The sequence below is a fragment of the Drosophila gunungcola genome (assembly GCF_025200985.1).
Source record: "Drosophila gunungcola strain Sukarami chromosome 3L unlocalized genomic scaffold, Dgunungcola_SK_2 000002F, whole genome shotgun sequence".
Taxonomy (NCBI): domain Eukaryota; kingdom Metazoa; phylum Arthropoda; class Insecta; order Diptera; family Drosophilidae; genus Drosophila; species Drosophila gunungcola.
In genome coordinates this window covers 1,685,076-1,699,770 of record NW_026453178.1, presented here as the reverse complement: position 1 = coordinate 1,699,770, position 14,695 = coordinate 1,685,076, and the positions used below count along the sequence as shown (strand labels likewise).

The 14,695-nt window shown below is 48.6% G+C and overlaps 4 protein-coding genes across 4 annotated transcripts; 3 read left to right on the top strand and 1 right to left on the bottom strand.

Annotated features, from left to right (window-relative positions):
- Positions 1–432: 432 nt before the first annotated feature.
- LOC128257167 (histone-lysine N-methyltransferase ash1) lies at positions 433–8,510 on the top strand. The gene is given in 8 exon segments (XM_052988036.1): positions 433–855; positions 976–1,076; positions 1,138–2,218; positions 2,221–2,916; positions 2,919–5,917; positions 5,980–7,455; positions 7,519–7,728; positions 7,790–8,510. Coding segments are annotated over 7 exon segments (6,723 nt in total). The 5' UTR covers positions 433–855; positions 976–995; the 3' UTR covers positions 7,970–8,510.
- A 284-nt stretch (positions 8,511–8,794) lies between these two features.
- LOC128257185 (rRNA methyltransferase 3, mitochondrial) lies at positions 8,795–10,184 on the top strand. The gene is made up of 2 exons (XM_052988061.1): positions 8,795–9,894; positions 9,953–10,184. The coding sequence occupies exons 1-2, from the start codon at positions 8,816–8,818 to the stop codon at positions 10,098–10,100; spliced, it is 1,227 nt and encodes a 408-aa protein (XP_052844021.1). The 5' UTR covers positions 8,795–8,815; the 3' UTR covers positions 10,101–10,184.
- Positions 10,185–10,259: 75 nt separating this feature from the next.
- Positions 10,260–13,178, bottom strand: LOC128257537 (ATP-binding cassette sub-family F member 3). Its single transcript, XM_052988588.1, has 8 exons — positions 12,914–13,178; positions 12,594–12,850; positions 12,217–12,440; positions 11,511–12,158; positions 11,276–11,449; positions 10,711–11,201; positions 10,566–10,657; positions 10,260–10,498 (listed from the first exon to the last, which is right to left on the bottom strand). The coding sequence occupies exons 1-8, from the start codon at positions 12,999–13,001 to the stop codon at positions 10,346–10,348; spliced, it is 2,127 nt and encodes a 708-aa protein (XP_052844548.1). The 5' UTR covers positions 13,002–13,178; the 3' UTR covers positions 10,260–10,345.
- Positions 13,179–13,685: 507 nt separating this feature from the next.
- LOC128257209 (UPF0389 protein CG9231) lies at positions 13,686–14,604 on the top strand. The gene is made up of 2 exons (XM_052988095.1): positions 13,686–13,932; positions 13,999–14,604. The coding sequence occupies exons 1-2, from the start codon at positions 13,766–13,768 to the stop codon at positions 14,210–14,212; spliced, it is 381 nt and encodes a 126-aa protein (XP_052844055.1). The 5' UTR covers positions 13,686–13,765; the 3' UTR covers positions 14,213–14,604.
- The last annotated feature ends 91 nt before the right edge of the window (positions 14,605–14,695 follow it).

Here is a 14,695-nt window from a genome sequence, read left to right as displayed (position 1 = left end):
GCACTCGTGGTCCAGTGTTGGTGAAAAAGTATTTATTAAAATATGTTTTAATTAAGAGTAAAGTAATAAAAGCTAATTTATATTAGATTATGTTATAGAAACTAACCATGATTTATCACGAAAAGCTATACATAAATAAAATTTTGAACATTAATGCTATTATTTTTTTTTGAAACGGGATCTAGTATTCACTCTTCTGAAGAACTTAAATTTATTAGGTAAAGTGGATAAGCTTCTTACGATTTTAAATCTAATTTTTTGTAATTAATAAAATTAATAAGAATTGAGAAGAGATTTTGAATATATTTTTTGCACCTATTAACATGCCAAATAACCTGATTGTTATTTCTAGCTAGTTTCAGATATTTTTTCCTCCAGCCAAACGATAGTTAACACACGATAGTTGCCCACAAGCCGCAGCAGCGCACGGTCACACTGTCCGCGCAGACATCACGTACACACCACAGCTGGCCACACCAAAACGCAGTGTCTTTTTCTTTATTTATGTTCGTACATTTTTGGTTGCCTGGCTTTTTGTTGTTGCGCCACATTAACAATAACAATTAAAGCGCGCCCCCACCGCCGTTCGCGTATTAAAAAAGTGAAAAATCGGATTCGCGGATTAACGTGCCACATGCGACAGTCGAAGGCAACAGTGCGTCGTCGTCGGGCGTCGAACAAAGCGATTTTTGGAAAAGTGAAAACGGCGCCATTTTAGAAGCAGGCAAGCCACGGCCAAACTCGCAAGAAAAGTGCAAATATGCAATGTGTGAAATAATAGATTGTCCACGCGCTAAAAACACAAATCTCAATTAAAGCCGCGAGTGAAGGTGCTAGCCAAGAAAACAATCAAGCGTAAGTGCTCTGTTGTTTTTTTTTTTTTTTGTTGCATGTCGTCGTCGTTTTCGTCGCAGTTTGACCTACTTTAAAGTGCCACTAAAACGCACTTGGCTAACAAAAATGAATATATTACAGCTCCCCAGCGACACCAAAATATGAGCAGTGGCCAAAATGAGACGGCAGCAGCAAAGGTTCTGGAAACGCAACGCGCACAAGAATCCGGCAGTGAAAATGAGGCAAGTCTGGCACCTAAACACTTAACAAATTCAATATCTATAGTATGTGATTTAATCGCAGGAAACCGATTCCATTACGGATCAATCGAGTCAGTCGAAGTCCACCAAGTCAGCCACCCAGTTCAGCGTGCAGCGTTCGGACACCGGTGGCCTGCGCATGAGAATCTCGGCCATCCGCCCACCTACAGGAGTCGCAGCAGCAGAAGCAGCGGCGTCAGCAACCAAGAAACCGAACCTAAAGTCCAGAAAAATGTCCACCCAGGACACCGAATCCGGCTGCTCGGAAGCCAGGAACAGAGCGGCCAGCAAGAAGGTGAAAGTGAAGCGCAAGAAGCTGGCCAGCAGCACTAGTGGGCTGGGCAAGTCGGAGACTTTGTCCAAGTCCAAGAAGCCACAGATCTCGGCCTTTTCCTCGGACTCAGAGGATGATCTGCCCCTGAAGGTTCACCAGCAGAGAGCACCGCGTCTGCTGCTCACTGCAATCTCACAGGCGGCCCAATCGGCCAGCAAAGCCAACCCGCTGGACATCGGAATCTCCTCCAGCGACAATGAGCTGCCCAGCCTCGTGCAGGCGGCCATCAAGCGGGTGGAGAGCGATACGGAGGACACCACGGTGGAGGGCAGCTTCCGCAAGGCGGCCAAGGACAAGAATCTGCCCCAGTACCAGTCCACTTTGTTGCAGGACTTCATGGAGAAGACTCAGATGCTGGGACAGAGCACCAATTCGAAGTTCCCCGAGGAGAACGTGGTGAAAGCCAAGGAGGAGACCGTCCTGCAAGTCGCTAATCCTCGCAAGCGCAGGGGTAGACCCAAAAAGGTGATTGCCACTGTTCCGGCTTCGACAAACACTGGACCTGCTATAAACGAATCCGCCGATTCTGGCGTGATAAGCACCACCAGCACAACGCAAAGCACCACTCCCTCCCCGAAAATGCAGAGTGAGAACATTGTGCCCGCGGGAGCAGTGCCGATCGCCTCCGGCAGCAAACCCAAAATCGATATGGCGTACCTCGACAAGCGGATGTATGCCACCGAGCGGGTGCTCTATCCGCCGCCCCGGAGCAAGCGGCGTCAGAACAACAAGAAGACCGCCTCCAGCTCGGCCAACAAAGAGGAACTTCAGCTGGATCCGCTGTGGCGGGAATCGATGTGAACAAGAAGTTCCGGCTAAGGAGCATGAGTGTGGGCGCGGCTAGTGGAACCGGAGCCAGCACCACCATTTGCAGCAAGATCCTGGCCGCCAAGAGCGGCTATGTCTCGGATTACGGAAGCGTGAGGCATCAGAGGAGCGGCCACAACCACAATTCGGGCTACAAGTCCGATGCCAGCTGCAAGAGTCGATACAGCACCAAGAGCTGCATGAGTCGCAGGAGCAGGGCGAAGAGTTGTGGCTACCGCAGCGATTGCAAGGAGTCCGGAAAGTCTGGCCTTAGGATGAGGCGGAAGCGCAGGGCCTCCATGCTCTTGAAGAGCGCTGCCGACGATCCGGTCGAGGATCAGGACATCCTTCAGCTGGCCGGGCTTTCTCTGGGCCAGAGCAGCGAGGAGAGTAACGAGTACATCAGCAAGCCAAGCCTCCAGAGTCTGCCCACGACGAGTGCCAGCAAGAAGTACGGCGAGATCAACCGCTATGTGACCACGGGTCAATATTTCGGTCGTGGCGGCAGTCTGGCTGCCACCAATCCCGAGAATTTCATCAGTAAAATGATGAACCAGCGGAAAGAGACCCCGGCTCCCAGCAAATCATCGTGCAAGATTAAATCCCGTCGCTCCTCGGCAGCTAGTATGTGCAGCAGCTATGTGTCGGGCGTGTCCAGAATGCGGCGCAGGCATCGTCGGAAGAGTTTAGTCACAACAAATCGCTGAACATTGATTCCAAGCTGCTCACCGAAATCGAAATTATCACGAGCACCTTCCACTCGAGATGTCGCATTCAGGAGGATCGTCTGACCGGGAGCAGTGGCAAGGAAAAGCTGCTGGCCGATGCCAATAAGCTGCAGGCCACTCTGGCAGCTCCAAGTCCTGCCCAGCAATTGGTCCTGAACGGAGGAGCATCGGCTTCAACGCTGCCCAAACCTTTGAAACGCGCCCTCAAGAAGCGAAAGCTCAGTGAGCCCCTGGTGGACTTCGCTATGCTCTCGGCCAGCGCCAGTGGCACTCCCAATGGCAGTGGCAGCAGCAACGGGAATGCCAAGCGACGGCACAAGAAATCCCAGAGCAATGACAGCTCCAGTCCGGATGATCACAAGTTGCCGCTGAAGAAGCGGCACTACCTCGTGACGCCGGGAGAGCGCCCGCCTGTGGAAGTGGCCTTCGCCAATGGCAAACTGAATGCCGAGGCCTGGGCCGCAGCGGCAGCGACTGCAAAGAGTACGGCATCCACAAAATCGCAGGCGCAGTTCAATGCAAGGAGTGGAAAATCAGCGCTAACGCCCAAAAAGAGGCATCTCCTCGAGCAGCCGACGGCCGTAAGCGGAGCTGCCTCTTCAGCCAGCAATTCCCCGCTGAGGATTGTCGTAGATAACAACTCCATTAGCGGTGGCAAGTTGCTGGACATCAGTCCCAGCTCACTGTGCTCCCTAAAGCAGCAAAGAAGAGGCGGAGCAGCCAAACAGAAGGTGGCGGCAACAAAGGACTTGGCACAGCTGCAATCCCCAGCTGGTAGCTATCCTCCACCCGGTGTGTTCGAACCTTCTGTGGAGCTTGAAATCCAAATACCTATTGCTAAACTAAACGAATCGGTCATAACAAAGGCGGAGGTAGAATCTCCTTTGCTCTCAGCTTTGGACATCAAGGAGGATACCAAAAAGGAGATTGGCCAGCGAGTTGTGGAAACGTTGCTGCACAAAACCGGTGGCAATCTGCTCCTGAAACGCAAGCGAAAGAAGATCAATCGCACGGGATTCCCCACGGTGCGCAGAAAGAAGCGTAAGGTCAGCGTGGAACAGCAGCCAGCATCCGTGATGGAGGAACCCCAGCCGGAGATCGATCCCGATGATGAGCCCCTGCAGTCTATCAGAGAAACGAGGAGCAGCAGCAGTGCCCAGGTGCAGGTACCAGCTACTCCTGCAATGGATTGCGAGCGAGTGCCACAAGCTGGCGAGGCCAGGGAAACCTTTGTGGCCAGAAGCAATCAGAGAGCTCCGCGCCTATCGGTTGTGGCTCTGGAACGGCTACAGCGACCGCAAACACCCGCCGCCAGAGGAAGACCGCGAGGCAGAAAACCCAAGAACAAGGAGCAACCCGAAGCACCACCTTTACCGCCGCCTAAAACGGAAGCCGAGGTGAAGCCTGCCAGGAAACGTGGCCGACAGCCTAAGCAACCGGTGCTGGAAGTGACGCCACCCGCACCCACTCCTCAGCAGAAGAAAACCAAACTGGAACCAAATATTAAACTCCCAGCTGGCATCGATCCCAACACGAATTTCAGCTGCAAGATTCGCTTGAAGCGGCGCAAGAACCTGGAGACGGGAACTAATCAAAGTAGAAAGGAGAAGCCGGTTCAACCAGAACCAGTGGAAGAGATTCCACCAGAAGTTCCCGCCAGCCAGGAGGAGATTGATGCCGAGGCGGAGGCCAAACGGCTCGACAGCATTCCCATCGAACATGATCCCTTGCCCGCCAGTGAATCCCAGAACTCCGGTCCACCTGACTACGCCAGTTGCAGTGAATCCAGCGAGGACAAAGCGTCGACCACCTCCTTGCGGAAACTATCCAAAGTGAAGAAGACCTATCTGATAGCAGGACTCTTCTCTAACCACTACAAACAATCGCTGATGCCGCCGCCAGCGAAGGTGAACAAGAAACCAGGTGTGGAGGAGCAGCAAGTGGCGCCTGTTAGTCTTCTTCCTCCTCCTCCCTATTGTGAGAAATATCTTCGCAGGAGTGAAGTTGACTTCGAGCTGCCCTACGACATATGGTGGGCTTATACCAACTCGAAACTACCCACTCGTCATGATGTGCCATCCTGGAACTATCGAAAGATTCGAACGAACGTGTACGCCGAGTCAGTGCGTCCGAATCTGGCTGGGTTCGATCATCCCACCTGCAACTGCAAGAACCAGGGCGAAAAATCGTGCTTGGACAATTGTCTCAATCGCATGGTGTATACTGAGTGCTCGCCCAGCAATTGTCCAGCTGGAGAGAAGTGTCGGAATCAAAAGATCCAGCGGCATGTAGTTGCACCCGGAGTGGAGCGCTTTATGACGGCGGACAAGGGATGGGGGGTAAGAACTAAGCTTCCCATTTCCAAGGGCACCTACATCCTGGAGTACGTGGGAGAGGTGGTCACCGAAAGGGAGTTCAAGCAGCGCATGGCCAGCATATATCTGAACGACACCCACCACTACTGTCTCCATTTGGATGGCGGACTGGTAATCGATGGCCAGCGCATGGGCAGCGATTGTAGGTTTGTCAATCACTCCTGCGAGCCCAACTGCGAGATGCAGAAGTGGAGTGTCAACGGCTTGTCCAGGATGGTTCTCTTCGCCAAAAGAGCCATCCAGCAGGGCGAGGAGCTCACCTACGACTACAACTTTTCGCTGTTCAATCCCTCAGAGGGCCAACCCTGCCGGTGCAACACGCCTCAGTGTCGCGGTGTCATCGGAGGCAAGTCGCAGAGGGTGAAACCCCTGCCCGCTGTGGAGGCCAAGCCCGCTGCAGAGGGACCTCCGGGCCGAAACGGTCGTCAACGGAAGCAAAAGGCCAAGAAGCACGCTCCACGGCAGGCGGGCAAGGATACTGCTTCAGCGGTGGCGGTGGCAAAGCTCCAGCCGCTGTCCGAAAAGGAAAAGAAGTTGGTCAAGCAATTCAACACGTTTCTAGTAAGGAACTTTGAAAAGGTAAGTTTCTATTTATATTTTATTCCTGAGCATTTTCTAATCATCTTCCTTTTCCCCATTAGATACGCAGATGTAAAGCCAAAAGAGCATCGGCCTTGGCTTCTGCTACCACTACTGCCGCTTCTCCAGCACACGGTGCCACCAATGGCGATATTCCTGGTCGCCGCCCCTCCACACCATCCTCCACATCCCTGGCTGCACAGATCTCTGCACTCTGTACACCTCGCAACATGAAAACCCGTGGATTGGCCCAGGCAGTACATGATCCCGAGCTGGAGAAGATGGCCAAGATGGCTGTGGTCCTGAGGGATATTTGCAGTGCCCTAGAAACGCTAAAGATGTCCGATCTGTTAACCACAGTGTCCAGCAAGAAGAAAAAGGTCACAAAGAACTCCACAAGTGGCAAACCAAATGCAACAGCTGGTAGTTCTCGAGTGGAGTTCAGATCAATACAGGCCCAGGTCGAGCAGGGACATTACAAGACGCCCCAGGAATACGATGAGCAGATGCAGCAGCTCTTTGTGGAGGCCAAACAGCAGCATGGCGATGACGAGGGAAAGGCCAAAGCACTGCAATCCCTGAAGGAATGCTATGAGCAACAGAAGGCGGCCAGCTATCTTCAGCTGGTGGAGATTCTGGGCGATTCTGATTCATTGCAGAGCTTCAGGCCAAAGGAGGTGGCTTTACCCGTAGAGGAAGCGCCAAAGCTTGTGGTGAAAAAATCACCAGGAGCAAAGGAAAGAGATTCCCCATTGGTGCCATCTAAAGAATCACCCTTACTGCTTCCCGTTGAGACATCTCCGGAGGAGGATGTGATCCGTTGCATATGCGGGTTGTACAAGGATGAGGGTTTGATGATTCAGTGCGCCAAGTGCATGGTGTGGCAGCATACAGAGTGCACCAAAGCGGATATAGACGCGGATAACTATCAGTGCGAACGTTGCGAGCCCAGGGAAGTGGATCGTGAGATTCCCCTGGAGGAGTTCACCGAAGAGGGCCACCGCTACTATCTCTCCCTGATGCGCGGCGATCTTCAGGTGCGTCAAGGCGATGCCGTCTATGTGTTGCGTGATATTCCCATAAAAGACGAAGCGGGCAAGGTGCTGCCAACCAAGAAGCACACCTACGAAACGATCGGAGCCATTGATTACCAGGAGTGCGACATCTTTCGGGTGGAGCATTTGTGGAAAAACGAAGTGGGCAAACGATTCATATTCGGCCACCATTTCCTGCGGCCCCATGAGACTTTCCACGAACCTTCGCGGCGCTTTTACCCCAACGAAGTGGTAAGAGTCTCCCTTTATGAGGTGGTACCCATTGAGCTGGTAATTGGACGCTGCTGGGTCCTGGATCGTACCACCTTCTGCAAAGGACGGCCAATGGAATGCAACGACGAGGATCATTGCTACATCTGTGAACTGCGGGTGGACAAGACGGCGAGGTTCTTCTCCAAGGCCAAGGCCAATCATCCGGCCTGCACCAAAAGCTATGCCTTCCGAAAGTTCCCCGATAAGCTCAAGATCTCCAAGAGCTATGCGGTTAGTTTACACATTAACATATTCATACTATAAAGCATTTTAACACCTATCGTTTATTTGCAGCCCCATGATGTGGATCCTTCGCTGCTGAAAACAAGGAAGCAAAAGACTGAATTAGATGTAGGAGCCGTGCCAGCAACGATGCAAAAGACACCTGGCAGGCAGGAACAGCAGCAGCAGAGATCGGTTGGGCGGAAGCCGCGAGTGATTAGTGCAGCTCCAGTGGAGGTTGAAGCTGTCCATGTTGTAACACCAGTGGTGCCCAATAAACAGGTACGTTGTTGCATGATAATTGTCTTACAATTATTATTAATTTGGTTCCTCCCATCAACAGATGATTAAGAAGAAGCGATCGCGTTTAGAGAACGTCCTGATAACAATGAAGCTCAAGTGTCTGGATGCGCAGACAGCCCAGGAGCAGCCCATTGATTTGTCATACCTGCTGTCCGGACGCGGAGCCCGTCAGCGGAAGACCCAGCAGTCCAGTAGCAGCTCCACGGCCAGTTCGACCTAACAGATTTAGCCAGCAAATAGGTTAAGCCGTGTATATACGCCTAAAGTTAGAGGCATTGCTTAATATTTATGAAACTTCAATTAACAATTAGCTTGTAGCCATGTAAGATGTAACGGTGATAGTAGTAATTTTAGAGTGTACATTGTTATGAACAAATTTCGCGAAGAAAAGGCCTGCAATCGAGCGGCTAAAATGGAACAGATTATGAATTATGCTTAAAGTAAGGATTTATTTAAATATTAGTATTTACGCCACCACACGAAGCCCCCCATTTAGATGAATTTCATTTGTTTTTAATTGTTTATCGCATCTCCATATTTAATTTTGTTTTACGGAACCATCTCCTTTTCGTCCTTGCAATCCGAAGGCGTTTGAATTTTGCATTGTTATTTTAAATTATTTTATTATGTTATGGCTGCTTAACTACGAATCACCCATGTAGGACAACTTATTGCGCTATTAGTTTTTAATTAATTTCAAATTGTTATTAACTGCTAACAAAAAATTTAAAAGGGAAATAAAAAAATATATTTTCATTAAATTGCTTGCTTATTTTAAATGTGCCGCCCTTTGTGTGGAAAAGTGTTGTAGGATTGGGCATACGTTACGTTGCACAACACTGATTACATGGGCGTAGTGGAGGGATTTGGTAAATCGATTACCAATAATAAATAAGTTAGTTTTTTTTTAACTTTAATAATAGATGTTATTAACTTTTAAGACTCTATATATTTAATAACTAATTATTTTTAATATATAGTTTTTTTCATACTACAGCTTTATCCCCTATTAACTATTTTTAACCACACCTGTGACTATTCAAACATCTGTTCAGCATAACCGACCATGTTTTGTAATATTTTAAAACGTTCGTTTCAAGCGAATATCAGGAATGTGAATAACTTGAATGTGCTGCGCTTGAGCAGTTCCAACAATCCCCAAGGCGACATCCAGGATGCACTAGACATCGAGGCGAATCTCTTCGGAAATTCGGATTTAAGGCACGAGCCGGTAAACACGCGGGAAGCTTTACGCAAGAACCGCACTAAATCGTTTGTGGCTAGGAAACCCAAAGAAACCAGTGCTGCACCTGCTCCTCGAAAATTCACGGCCCCTCCTGCTCCACGTGTAGCGCCCATTCCGGCTCCAGTGATCAAGGACAGTGAACTCAATCTGGAGTTTGTGCGTCTCACCCTGCAGGATCCCCTGACCAGCACTCTTCTGACCACAGTGCGTTCCCGCAAGCGGCGGGACAAGAACCGCCAGATCATCGTCGAGGGCAGACGCCTCATCCAGGAGGCTCTGCAATGTGGCCTCAAAATGGAGGCCCTCCTGTTCAGTCAGAAAGATCAGTTGGCGCTGGTCAAGGAGGAAGTGGGCAGGGCGCAGCTGGAGACTCGGACCAAGATCTACAAAGTGCCGCAGCATGACCTAAAGACCTGGTCCTCGCTGGTTACCCCGCCTGGTCTGATGGCCATCTTCGACAGGCCCTCGGACAAGGGTCTGGAGAAGAACCTGGCGGAGCAACAGCGTCTGGGCAGTCAGCCCTTGCCGATTACTGTATTGTGCGACAATATCCGGGAGCCCAACAACCTGGGCAGCATCATCAGGACCTGCGCCGCTCTGCCCTGCAGCCAGGTGGTGGTCACCCACGGCTGCTGCGATCCCTGGGAGTCGAAGGCTTTGCGTGGAGGCTGTGGCGGTCAGTTCCGAGTGCCCATACGGGATGATGTCCCCTGGGAGGAGCTCCCTTTGACCATTCCTCCAGAGGCTGCCGACGACTGTAATGTTTTCATTGCCGAGAACAACCAAGAGAAGAGGGAGAGCAATCAGGCCATTGATTATGCAGAGATCAGGGGAATCGGAGCCCACAATCTGCTTATTATTGGCGGCGAAAGCCATGGAGTCAGTGAAGAAGCTTACCGGTAAGAGGTGAAACATTTAAGTGCTGGCCAAGCAAAGCTAATTTAACATTTCTTGCAGTTTCTTGAACTTGGTTGGACACAAAGGAAAGTGCGTCTATATACCCCTGGCTGCTGGAATCGATAGCTTAAACGTGGCATCCGCTCTGACGTTGCTGCTTTTCGAGCTGCGAAGAAAACTTAATGAGCAGACGACAACTAAGGATTAGGTTTAATTATGAAAGCCATCGTAAAAGTATTTTGTTGGTTAACGAATTGGAATGAATAAAAATAACTAACTTTGCTATTACAAATTTATTTCCCTTTTAATCAATCTAATATAGACAAAAACCTATACCTTCGAATGTATAAATCCCCTTTCAAAGACATTTTTCGTTCTCCTTGTGTCATAGACATATTATAAATTTATTGCTAGGCTGTTTCACAAATAGAGTAATTAGTAAATAGATTAAATTCAACTATTAGCTTCGATTTCCTTGTAAACCTCCCGCTTATACTCGTCCAGACCACCTTCGATTGCTCTCACAGTGCGATTTCCGCACACCCAGAGTTCCTTGCAAACGACCTTAATGAGGCGTTCGTCGTGGGAGACCAAGATAACGCCGCCCTGTCAAAATAAATAATAATAATAATGTTATTCATCTTCATTTTATATAGCATGTGAGCGCCTTTACCTTAAAGGCATTAATAGCCCGGCCTAAAGCATCAATTGTTTCAATGTCCAAATGATTAGTCGGCTCATCAAGCACCAAGAAATTGGGTTCCGCTATTGAAGAGATATGTAAATAATATTGCAATGAAGGCTCATCATGATCTTACCCATGCACATCTTCGCTAAGGCCACGCGTGATTTCTGTCCTCCAGATAAGCTGGCAATGCTCTGGAGGGCCAGTGGTCCGGAAAGGCCAAAGCTACCCAGCTGCCGGCGATATTCCTCATCCGGGCGTCCGGGAAACAATTCGGCCAAGACTCCCACACACGTCACATTCATGTTCAGATGATCCACATGATGCTGGGCAAAATATCCGATTCGCAGGCCACGATGCAGGACAATGTTTCCGTAAATGGTGCTCAGCTGACCGACAATGATCTTCAGCAGCGTCGACTTGCCCGCTCCGTTCTCTCCGACAATGCAGATTCGCGAGTCCGAGGTGGCTGAGAGATTAACGCCCTTGAAGATGGGCAGTGGGTCTTCGGGGTTGTAGCGGAACGATACCTCCGATATGGCCAGCACGGGAGGATTGAGGGGCTCCACTTCGGGGAATTTGAGCGTGACCACTGTCTCTTTCTCCACCGGCTTAAGTTCGGGCCTGCAAGGAATATTTTAGTAATAAGAATATAAGAAATGTTGGATTTTTTACTTTTTAATCGAAGTAGCACTTACAGTTTTTCCAGCATTTTAATTTTCGACTGCACGGATGAGGCACGATTTGCATTGTATCGGAAGCGATCGATAAAGTCCTGGACATGCGATCTGTGAGCCATTTGAGCCTCGTATTCCCGCCTCTGGGACTTCAGCTTTTCCGTCTTCGTTTTCTCGAACTGCTCATAGTTTCCCCTTCAAAGCAAAAGTATAATAAATTAGTTACTGAATTATAACCTATTTGCGACTGTATTACTTGTATGCCTCCAGTTCCTGGGAATGTAGATGTATAATGTCCGTGGGTACGGTGTCCAGGAAGTTGCGATCGTGGGAAACGACGAGAACTGTGGTGGGCCACGTCTGCAGATAGTTTTCCAGCCAGATGATGGCCTTGATGTCCAACATGTTCGTCGGCTCATCGAGCAGCAGCAGATCGGGCTTTGAGAAGAGTGCCCTGGCCAAAGCGAGACGCATGCGCCAGCCGCCTGAGAAGGATTTCGTTGGGCGCAGCTGCATGTCTGCGTCGAAACCCAAGCCCTTAAGTATCACAGATGCACGGGCCACAGCCTTGTCGGCCTCGATGTTCTGCAGGGCCGCATACGTTTCGCTCAGCTCATTGGACAGTGTTGCATCCTGCACGCCATTGTTCAGAGCCGCCAGGATCTCCTTCTCCCGGGCCAATAGCCTCGTTCGCTCGAGATCACACTCCAGCACGCTGTCCACGGCGGGTGTGTCATCGCCCACCACCTCCTGCTCCACGTGGAGAACCGAAATGTGCGAGGGGATTTGCAGCTGCCGCTCGGCAATCATGCGCAGCAGAGTGGTCTTGCCCAGTCCATTGCGTCCCACCAGACCATAGCGGCGTCCGAAGGAAAGCAGCAGATTCGCATTCTGCAGGAGAACTCTGGCGAAGATTAACAACATTTGAAAGTTTGCTCAACTGCTTAGTTACAATGTCTTACTTTTCGCCAAAGGCCAGGTCAAAGTTCTCGATCTTGATGTCCATCGAGCGGTTGAGTCCCTTTTGATCCAGCTTGGTGTTCTTCTTGTTGGTCACCTGGGAGGCTGTGGCCGTTTGCAGCTTCACCGCCACAGGAATCATTCCATGCTTGTTCACCTCCTGCCGTTTCTCCTGCTTCTGCTGCAGCTTGGCCTCCGCCTTTCCCAGCTTCTTGGAGTCAACTTTCTGGAAGAGTAAATGTGTTGCAATTATTAACCAAGCCCTTTGATATACAAGACTACTGGTCGAACTTCGTCTTTAGCTTGGGATTCCTTGGTATTCGCACTACATCCTAATGTTTCCCAGTTGGGGTATCGCCATCTCTAGAGGCACACTTACATTGCCGCCGTCCTTGTTCACCACCCAGATGCTCTGCATGTCCTTGTCCATTCGCTCCATGTTCTTGGCCATCTCCTCGATGTTGACCGGCGCATTGAGCACCTTGCGCTCCACACTGACCCCGTTGTTCTTCATGATGTTAAGGAACTGCTCGCACAGCGCCCGGACGCCCTCCTCCGGACGGTCGCAATCGACGCTCTGCAGGATGTCGCCCACCGCATCGAAGATGTCGTCGCCGGTGTCGAAGTCCTCCTCGCCTGGTGATAGGAAAGTCATCTTATTAAAAAGGTCGAGGGTATCAAAAGGTTAAGACCCCTTACTTCCGGTGAGCACCCCCACAACATAGGTTTTGGTTTCCGTGTCAATTTTGGGGAACTCGCGCTCCAGAATGGTCGTGTACTCGCTCATTTTTTGGCGGATTTCGCGTTGCGGGGCGGGCAGTCGGATCCTACGGTTGACCTTGATCGCAAAATCGGTAAATTATCGTGGAAGTCGGATATTAATTGACTTTTCCGACTTTTACCACCGCAAACGAAAACTTAAAGGGGGAGCAGTGTGACCGTTTCTCGATTGCTAAAACATACCTTGGCCGCGGTCACACTGCTTCTGGACCATTTCATTTCCGTTTCGTTCCCACAGAAATCTCTAGAGATTTTAGTCAGTTGGATTAAAAATCTCTCAGTCAATGTTGTCAAATAAAATTTTGTATATAATATAGTTTGAAATATAGAATTCTTGGCTTAGCGAATTATCAATAAACAGCTATCCCCACAATTTATGTAATTTTGAAATTACATACCGGTTGTATGTGGGTAAGACATAACAAAGCTTTTATAAACAAAATTTTAAAAACAAATACAAATCCTAAAATTTGGATATACTTAAAAGAAGAATTTAATAGTTCTCTACTTTTAAAATACAATTTATTAAAAAAAAATAGATTTGAGGAAAAAAGCTGACTTTGAACATATAAACCTTTAAGAGTTTATATATTAAGTGAATAATAAATTACAATGCTACAATGTCATAACAACATAGACAATGGAATATTAAAGTGCCCGTTCAAATTTCCCTGCTATCGGTCTACTATCGATATTTTATGTTACATCTCAAAGCGAATTGCATAAAATTCCTGTTTTCTTTCGACAGTTTAACCGATTTAATTTAACAAAATGTTTAACAAAACCGCTTTAATTGGAGCCATGGTGCGGCGAACCTTTGGAACCAGCAAGATAATGCGGGAGACAATTAAAAATCACGAGCCCAACAATTTGGAGAGAAAAATGTTGGTGTGGACCGGTAAATACAAGACGCAGGCTGAAGTTCCCAATTTTGTGAGGTATTTATTTGGGGTTTAATGCAGAGCATGCAACAGGTCCTTTACATTTATTATCCCATTTTGCAGTCAGGATGTCATGGAGCGCTGTCGCAACAAAATGCGCATCCGTCTGGCCAATATAATGATCGCTCTCACCGCCATCGGTTGTGCCATTATGGTATATAGTGGAAAACAGGCCGCCAAACGAGGTGAATCCGTTACCAAGATGAATCTCGAGTGGCACAAGCAATTTAAGGATCCTCAGGAGGGCGAAAAAGCAGCTGCTCCGGCTGCCAAATAGGAACCTTAACCACCAGGATAGCCATTCGCTTAGAAACATTACTATTGTCCAGGGTTCTGTTTTCAATTCCGATCAAAAAACGTTATACTTTCTGCCAAATATAAAAATAATTATATTGTAGTACCTTAGACAGTTCCCCCATTTTGTAAATTTCGTCGTCGATCCTTCGAAAGTGTCCTCCGATTATTTTAAGATTAGAAAAATCCATTTTATAAATCAATATTTTTAGGAATTGAAAACGGCAGCTGGTCAAATCTTTTAGTTTAGCTTTGGTTTAGAAATCATTTTGCCCTAGGTATGTGAACATGCCATATCCTTGTTAGATATTCAGTGATATTTGTAAACTCAAAGTTAGTTGTATTACCAAAGTTAATAAATATTTTATGAGAAAATTTTCGAGGCTGCCAAAATTTTTTTTACCAATAAAAAAAGTGTTATTTCTTTATAACTACTTTTAGGGGAGATTTCAACATGTAAAGAAGT